Here is an 8,632-nt window from a genome sequence, read left to right as displayed (position 1 = left end):
GCGGAGCCACGCGTAGCCGCGGCTGCGCTCACGGCGCACCGGGGCCAGCCTCGTTATGCCGGAAGGCGGGAGGAAAGGACAACCGGGGCAAGCGGGGCAACCGCGGCTCCGCGTCAGGGCCTTGCTGCGCTGCAGGGCTGTATGCAGCCTCGCAGTAAAGGTTTACGACACTGATTAATAAAAAACAAACAAACACACTTTTATTATGGGGAAAAAAAAAAACAAAACACGTAGATCACTTGCTTCTGCCTTTCTCCTCCTGCTCCTTCAGGCCTGGCACCACCACAGCACTGTAACGCATTGCTCCCCCCAGCCACAGGGCTCCTGGCCCTGTCAGGTGCTGCTGAGGTAGTGGGTAGAATATAACTCAATGGCAGCCCGAGAGCTGCTGGGGAGACCAGAGGAGCAAGTGCTGCGTTCCTGGCAGCATTCCCTCACATCTGCCTTTGCAAGAAGGGAGGAAGAAAGCTGCGAGCAGCTCTGCAGCATCTCGGGTGATTGCGCCATCAGGGATTTGCCCCACACAACAGCAGCTGCTCCATGGCAGCAAGTGGGGAATTTCCCTGGCTGGGGTGGGGTCAGCACCATGAGTGTCTGTTCACACAGCACCTCCATGGGCCGGTTCCCCAGTACACTGCATCACGTGCTGCTCACACAGGAGAGAGGCAGGAACAGGAGGTGAGGAACTAAAGGATGTGGAGATAGCCCAGCCATCACTTCAGCCTGTAGAACCCAGGGAAGACCCTATGCTTTCTAATCAACCTGCCATGCCACAAGCTGGGTCAGGATCTTCCCATACTTGTTGGAAAAGAGGGCACCTTGAGAGAGTGGAGTAGGTTGGGTGACACGAGAGCTGGAGCACCTGCAGCCAGAACAAATGTTTATTACAGTGAGCACTAGCTGCTCACCCACACTTGTTCTGATGCTGGCTGGGGTGCCAGATGATGCTCTGTCCCTATGCTCTGTGATGAAGAGTCCTCTCCTACTCCATCCCCAGTCAGCGACAGCCTGCAGCCCCTGCAGTTCAGGTCCCTGAAGGGAGGGGAATTCAGTCCTGCTGATCTGTCACACAGACCCCACTGGGCACAAATCTGAAAATACAGCCTCCCCTGTGTAGTGCTCATAGTGCCACCTCCTTCTGTCCAGAAAGGCAGCCTGAGGCCCAGAAAACTCTTCTCCGGGCAGGGATAACACATAGTTCCACTCCCACTGCAGGCTTCAGTGGTGACAGCACAGGGCGAGGAGGCCGTCTGTGGGCCTACGTGTCCACTGCTCACTCAGAGCACACGACGGGCTTCCCTGAGATCTTCAGGTCATCAAAGGGCAGCAAGGCGAGGAGCTGTAAAAGCCAAGGGTGTGGGTCTGTGAGCATCTCTGTTGTGTCTGTGCCACCACCCTGCAGCCCCAATATGCCGACAAAACGCTCGGCATCCCCACTGGCCTCACTCACATCATCGTTGCCATCAGCCAGGTCCTGGGCCGTCTCGTTTTCCATGTTCCTCAGTAGGGTGTCTGCCCCAGAGTGCGAGAGGATGGCAGCGATGGCAGCATCCTTGCGACCCACGGCCAGGTGGAGCGGGGTGCAGCCATTGTACATCTGGGCATCCACGTAGGCCCCATTGTGCAGCAGGAACTGGACAGCACTCCGGTTGTGGCACTCTACTGCCATGTGCAGCGGGGTCTTCCCGCTCGTGCCCTCCTGTGGGTGACAAGGACGTGAGTGTGAGGTCCCCCCTGCAGCACACACACCCCATGGGTAGGGTGGAGAGATGCAGCCCTGCAGCAGCCCTTTCCAGCCTTACCTGAACATCAATGTTGGCACCGCTCTGCAGCAGCAGGGACATCATCTGGATGTTCCCCTTCAAGGTGCTGATGTGTAGGCAGGCCAGACCTGGGGAGAAGAGACAGGAGAGACAGCCAGCGTCAGTGCCAGTCCCCCACCAAGCTCCTGGATTTACAGCACAATCTCTGGACTTGTCCCTGGGTCCCACCTTGCCAGTTCTGGAGCTGCAGGTCCTGGAGGTGCCCGGGGGGCTCAGCTGTGCCCTGCAGCAGCTGCTGGGCACAACGCAGGCGCTGCTGCTCACAGGCCAGGTGCAACGGGGTGTTGCCATTGCGGTCCTGCAGCCCAGGGTTGACTCCTTTGTGGATTAGTGCTTGGACTATACTGGGCTGCTCCAGATAGACAGCCAGGTGCAGTGGAGTCTGGAGGAGGGAAGCAGAAATTAGGAAGCAGGGCTGCCATGCAGTGCCAGCCCCCAGAAAGCAGCCTGGTGGCATGGGCTGGGCACTCCTCCACCCCTGGTGCCGAGAGCTGCTCTCCTCCCTCCCAAGGTGTTGCCTTCCCTCTCTTTGGAAAGGGACTGCTCACACATCCTCATCATGCCCTGCAGCAAGCAGGTAGGCTTCCCTAGGGAAAAGGCTGATGGAGTGGGCCTGCCTGTCTCCTGCCTTCTGTCCATCTCACTCGCATCATACCTGGAAAAGGTCATTCTGGATCTCCAGCAGCTCTCTGGGAAGCTGAGCAATGCAGCAGAGTGCCACATCTGGTACACAGTGAATAATTGCCAGATGAACCAACCTGCACAGGGAACAGGGGTGGAAAAGAAGGAGAAAATCAGTCTCAAATGATACGTTCATGGGCAGAGATCCTCCACTGCTGTAGCTGAAATAATCTTCCTATCTCCCCCAGCCACCTGTCTTCCCACCAGTTTGCAGCTTCCAACCCTGCCCTCTCCCCAAGGCAGCTCAGCTGCAGGGTGGGACAGAAGCACAGCCTAAGGTCCCCAGGGCAGACCCTTGGGCTGACCACAGGGGATGTGACCCACCTCTCCTCCCTGGGCCACACTGAATGCTGGGGGTTTGCACCCATCCTCCATCTTGGGGAGGATGGCAGAGCCTGGGAAGCATTTTGCAAAGCCCAAGGGCCAGGTCTGGCCACTGAGCAGGAGGTTTGAACTCCAGCAGCTGCCAGGGGAATTCCAGTTCCCCACTGCTGGCTCCACACGATGACACTTCTGCTTTCTCCTGTGCCAAGGCAGGCAGCCAGAACTGGCCAGGAGCCGGGCACCAGTGCAAGATCACCTGCATGGCACAGCCCTTGTGCCAGCCTCTCCTCCAGCCCCCACTGATTTCCTCTTTCCCTTCCACATCCTTCCCTTTTGGTGCCGCTGTGGCAGGACTGGCATGCAGAGGGATACCAGAGTGCTCTAAAGAGCTGGGTACCCTGGTACTCACCACTGCTGAATGCTCAGACTGCCCCAGCCGCAGGGTAGATTTCATTCTCAGCCCACCTATCCCTTGCCCTTCCCCTGCTGCAATACTTGTGCCGGTTTTGCACCGGTCCTTGCTGTCTCTGAGCAGTCAGAACAGAAGTGAGAGCAGCAGCAGTGGGCCCGAGGGGAATTTCCAGCCCAGCACTACCAACCTGCTGCACCCCGCATGGGCACAGGGTAAAGGAGCAGGACATCCCTCAAAGGCTAGACGGAGGCAGGAGGGGCTGCAGGAAGGCTGCACAGCAAAGCTGCCTCCTCCATGAATCAAGCCAGTACTTGACACCCCAGGCACCCACAGCTGAGCCCCATTTTCAGTAGTGAAACAAGCAAGTTCCCCTTTGCCCTGCTGCCTGTGGAAAAGCTGTGTCCTTGGGGAAGCCCTGGGTCATGCTGCTGCAGGGAATTCCCCACTGGAAGCAGAGCCACCCACATTTTGCATCTATGAGGCTGCTGGGTGCTCCGCACCGCTGACGCTCTAGAGCAGGGCAGGGGATACATCAAAACCAGATGCAGAAATACAACAGTAGCATGTGCTCCACTGCCTTCAGCTGCTTCCCATGGCTCTAAGGCCCGGCAGTGGGCAGGGAGACGTCCCAATAGATTTGCAGCAGGCCAAGGCTGCACTTCGAGGTGGCCTTTGCCTGCTGCCAGGGACAGTCCCTGCCTCTCCACGCCCGCTCCCACGTGCCGAGGAGATGGCAGGATGTGCTGCTCTCAGGTATGGCGCAGATAAGCGCGTGCAGCCCGGGGACTTTCCGAAGCAATTCGGGTTGAACTTTAAACCTCTGCCGCTTTCACTTTCCAGAGCCAAACTTGGCTCCCAGGGGAGAGAGCTGCGCCCGGCAAGGGTGAACTGGGGAGGGTACCCTGGAATGCCACGTAAAGCATGGGGACAGGTGTGACAGTCACAGGGGTACATGAAAAGCCCAGCCCTCTGCCGGCATTTCCCTCGTCCTGGGCTGGGAGCTTTGCAGCACAGCATGTTTGGATATCCACGCTGCAGGAATTGCACAACCAAGCCCCTTCCCACCAGTCAGATCCCAGGCTTTCCCTCGAAGCTGCTTCAAAAGATTGCTTTTTTCCTCCCACCCGTCTTCCTTCTCCACCCAGGCACAGCCTCCTCCCCTGCTTTCATTTCTGCATTTGCTCCCCTCTTTCCTCATTGCCAGGCCTTAGCTTCCTGAAATGGCTGCAGAGGCGGCGAGCTGCTGGGGAATGGTGCAGCAGCCACTGGGGCTTGATGAGCCCCCTGGGAGTACTTGAGTAGTACCCTTGTTCACGGAGAGCTGTGCAACCAGGAAGCATCTCCTGCTAAGCTGGGAAATCTGCCCAGGAGACCCCACGTCCAGGCTTCGTGCAGACTGCTGTTTTTTTCAGGCCACAGCCAAAAGCTATCCTATCTGGGATGGCACACAGCAAGCCACCACCCTGGGCACGGGGAAGGAGAGGTGCCCAGGTGCTGCCAGGGTTAAAGTGTCCCGGCCTGAGGATGCTGCAAGCAGACACACGGGGACAGGGTACGGTGACACCCAGCTTTGACACAAGCAGAGTTCCACCAGTCCTCTGAATAACCTTTGCTATTTCTCTAGAACAGGGGCTGACCGTGCAGATCCTTCCATCCACGGAGGACAACAGCTTGTCCTCAGAGCAGCCTCTCCATCAACATCTCATCCTCGACATATCCAGAACAAGGGACCAGGCATTCAATGGAATTCACCCCAACACAGTCTGATCCCTCTCCAGATAAGCTCAACAGGAATGCTTGGCTCCTGGCTCCTTGTTTTGTCTGAGCAGAGGAGGAGGAAATCGTGCGCATAATTTGCACAGGAGAAGCTTGTTACCAGGAGGAAATGGCATCAGCAGCAACACAGAGGAGCGTGAGCAGGGAGGAAAAGAGAAGGGGAATTCCACACTTACGCTGCTGCCCTGCTCCGGCCTTTCAACCTGCACTGCTAACCGCTTCCTCACACACCAGCCCCAATCTCTGTCAAGCGGTGTGGCACTGTCCCACACTGCAGCCCATTGCTGTACAGCTCCATACCTCCTCGCATGCAGAGGTGGTTCTGCCCTGTGCTGACATCAGGTGAGCTCAGCCTCTCTGCATGCAGAATGGGGTTCTGCTCTGTACAGCATCCTTGCAGGGAGGGGTTGAGCCAGAAGCAAGACAGCCTGTCCCAGGAGTATGGAAACAATTTCAAACCCCAAAAGGCCCACTGACCATGGCAATGCCGTTTTGCTCATCAGGAGGCAAGTCAATTCTCCTAGTTTCCACACACACAGAGGCAGCCTCCCATCAAAACAGCCTCTTGCTTGTGGACAGTGGCTAGACCTTGCCAGAGCCTGTACAGAGCCATCTTACAGTCTAGCACACACTGTGCACTGCCACGGGCTGCTCTCTAAATGAAGCACCAGCCCTGGGGCTCAGCTCCACCACCCACTCACTGGGGGGATTCCCATCCCTGGGGTGCAGGGCCACCCCATACAGCACCTGGCTCAGACACCATCCTTCACTGTCACATCTGCCTCCTCTCTTATCCACACTGAATGCAAAACCACTCAGAGAACCCAGAACTGGCAGAAATCAAAGCTTCCTTCATTAATCCAGCTGAGCTCATGCCTCCCAGGTGGCAACCAAGCAAGGACTGAAAGACCTCCCTGTCCCTGTACTGCCTTCTGCAGCCCAGCACGTGGAAATTTCCAACCCTTTTTCCTCTTCCTACATCCTGAAGTTCTCTGCATCTCTTGCCAGCTCTGGGGTAAACCTAAGCATGCAGAAAGTCTGAAAACACTTCCCTGAGCCCAGACTGAAGCCATAGAACAGGGAAAAACATTTTACTGGCATTATCTTGAGAAGCAGGGTTCCCCAGATACAGGCAGGAATCTCTAGAGAAGAGCCACGTGAGATGAGGGAGTTAAGATGGCCACATATTACTGAGTGCCTAAAAGCAGCTCCTAGCCCTGCAGGACAGCCTCACACCCAACCGCTGCTCACGCAGGCAGGAGCTGGGTGGGAAGGCCCTTCTGCTCCACAGTCACGCAAAGCCCAGAGCATCACCACCAGTGGCAACCCACATTTACCCATGAACAGTCCCCCAGCCCTTGCAAACGCACCTCGGCCCACAACTCACTGGCACATGATTTCTTATCAGCAGATGGGGCAGCACTCATCGCCGGTAGAAGGAGGAAGTTGGGCTTCCTCCACATCTCTCCTTCCCTGAGCAACTCCAGCTCCGTCTCTCCAAGCTAGCAGGGGCTTCCATAAAACACAAGCAAGTGAGGAGATTTTCTATACCTCCCCATCGCACCTCACAGAAGCTGGTCCTACGCCCACTCCTTTCCCAGGACATCGGGCTTACACATCTGCCTGGCAAGGCTGGGAAAGAGGGGGTTTCCTTGTCGGCTTCTGACAAAGGCTGCGCTTGTTTGGAAGCCAGAGCACAATGCCGGAGCCGCCTGCACGGAGCTCACCATCTCTGCAACTGGAAAGCCCCTCTCTCGGCTTCCACGCAGAGCGGTCCCATCGGAATCCCATCTAGCAGAACAGGAGCTGGGTTGAAAGGAAGAGACGGATGCTTGGAGGAGACCACCTGGGAGTGCAGAAGCCTCCCAGGCTGGATCTCTATGCCTGAATTGGAACAAGTGGGATGCTACACTAAGTGCAGGGCCATGCCCATGCCTGCCATGGCAGCTTTGGGAGCCACATGCCCCACTGCTACAGCCCCAACTTCCCCAGGACAGCAGGGGAAGGACTGCAGAGGGGGCTGGGGGGGTGGGGGGAGGGAGGGTTGAGGCTTTTACAAATGATTCTTGGAAGGCTTGTGTCGAGGCACCCACGCATCTCAGCGGCCAGCACCCCACGCCTCCCCATTAGGCAACTTCCTTCCTACGCCAGCAGCCCCTCTGCCTTTTGGGGGTCCCCCTACACCCCAGCAGCACTCTGCAAGGACCTACCAGCACAGGCAGTCCCCATTTGCATTGAGCAGAGCGCTGGATGCTCAGCACTGCTAAATATAAACGCTGCCCACCTCCGACACGGAGTCAGGAGGAGAGACAGGAATAGAAAAGGCAGAAGTCCACAGCCCAGCCGCAGTGACCTCAAGAATACATTTCCTTCCCAGCACCGGGAGCAGGCTCAGGAGGCCCTTTGCCAACACCCCCAGCCCCAGTGTGCAGCAGGCTCCTGCCTCACTCTGTGCAGATTTCCTGTTCTGAACTGCATCGTAGCTGAGAGAAAACAGGAGAGCGGCTGCAGCCACTGGAAGAGCTCTGAGAGAGTAACTCCAGGCAGGAGATGCCAAGGCACCGCCAATTGATGTTTCCCAAGTTAATGAGCTGTTTGCATTAGGCTCTGGCCAAGCAAGTCAGGCGAGCAGCAGGCTCAGCTGCCCTACAAGACAGACTTGAACGGCACACGCATCTCCAAGCAGCTGCACCCACCGACTGCCTTCCTGCAGCGCTGTTTCCCCAGGCCTGCCCGATGCTCCCCGCTGGCACATTGGCTGTTAACACCATGGCCGGGGGCGGGGGAGCTGCATGCAGCCAGCCCTGCTTGCTGCCAGACCTGCCACAAATCCTCAGCAAAGATCTCACTTTAATGAGCTAATTAGCAGCCGTGCAGGCTCCCTTCTTAGCAGGAAGTAAACACCGGAGCTGGCTTCCACCTCCAGCAGTCCTGGGAGCTGGTAGCTCTGCCTCCGCGCAGCTCCTTCTCCAGCCCGCTGCTATTAAATCATTGCTTGCTCGTATCGGTGCCCTTTGGTTTCTCTTCCTCCTGCCCTATTACTTAGCATTAAGCGCCAGCCTAGGCTTGGGGCGAAGCTGTGAGCACACTGCGCTCACACCGTGTGTGTTTGTGGTGAAACCCCCCGCGGAGGTAATGCAGGCAGAGGGACGTGATGAGCCGAACGCAGCTACTAGCGGCCAAACCGTGTTACCTTGGAGGGATGCCTCTGACCCTGGGAGCGCTCTGCGTAAATGGAAAGCCCCCTGCCCTGCCAGGAGCTGGGCCTCCCTGTCTCAGAGGCGCCGAGCATCCCCGCGGCTCCCAGGTCGTTCCCCGAGAGCGGACCCAGCCCGCAGCGCGTCCCAGAGCCGCGGGCCGGCAGAGGAAAGCAGGGGCTGCGCTCACTTACGTGTCACCGTCCTCCGAGACGTAGGTGAGGGCCTCCAGCTGCCGCCGGTTCGGGCCGTCTGGCGGTGGCGGCGGCTCGGCGGACGGCAGCGCTTCGGGGAGGGCGCCGGAGCCGTAGCTGGAGTCCAGGCGCTCCTCGGAGGGGGTCGGCGGCTCGCAGGGGGTCGGGCTCTCTCCTGCGGCGGTCGGAGTTTCCCCGGCGGGGGTCGGCGGCTCGGTGAGGGTC

At 58.0% G+C, this 8,632-nt stretch overlaps 1 protein-coding gene across 1 annotated transcript; it reads right to left on the bottom strand.

Moving 5' to 3' along the window:
- Positions 1-867: 867 nt before the first annotated feature.
- NFKBIE (NFKB inhibitor epsilon) lies at positions 868-8,631 on the bottom strand (the record flags this gene model as incomplete). Its single annotated transcript, XM_010706967.3, has 6 exons — positions 868-1,339; positions 1,451-1,699; positions 1,803-1,891; positions 1,992-2,205; positions 2,479-2,581; positions 8,408-8,631. Coding segments are annotated over 6 exons (945 nt in total), but the record flags the coding sequence as incomplete, so codon positions are not given.
- Position 8,632: the final 1 nt, after the last annotated feature.

This window comes from Meleagris gallopavo, chromosome 2 (assembly GCF_000146605.3).
Source record: "Meleagris gallopavo isolate NT-WF06-2002-E0010 breed Aviagen turkey brand Nicholas breeding stock chromosome 2, Turkey_5.1, whole genome shotgun sequence".
In the NCBI taxonomy this organism is placed as follows: domain Eukaryota; kingdom Metazoa; phylum Chordata; class Aves; order Galliformes; family Phasianidae; genus Meleagris; species Meleagris gallopavo.
This window is presented reverse-complemented; position numbering and strand designations above follow the sequence as displayed.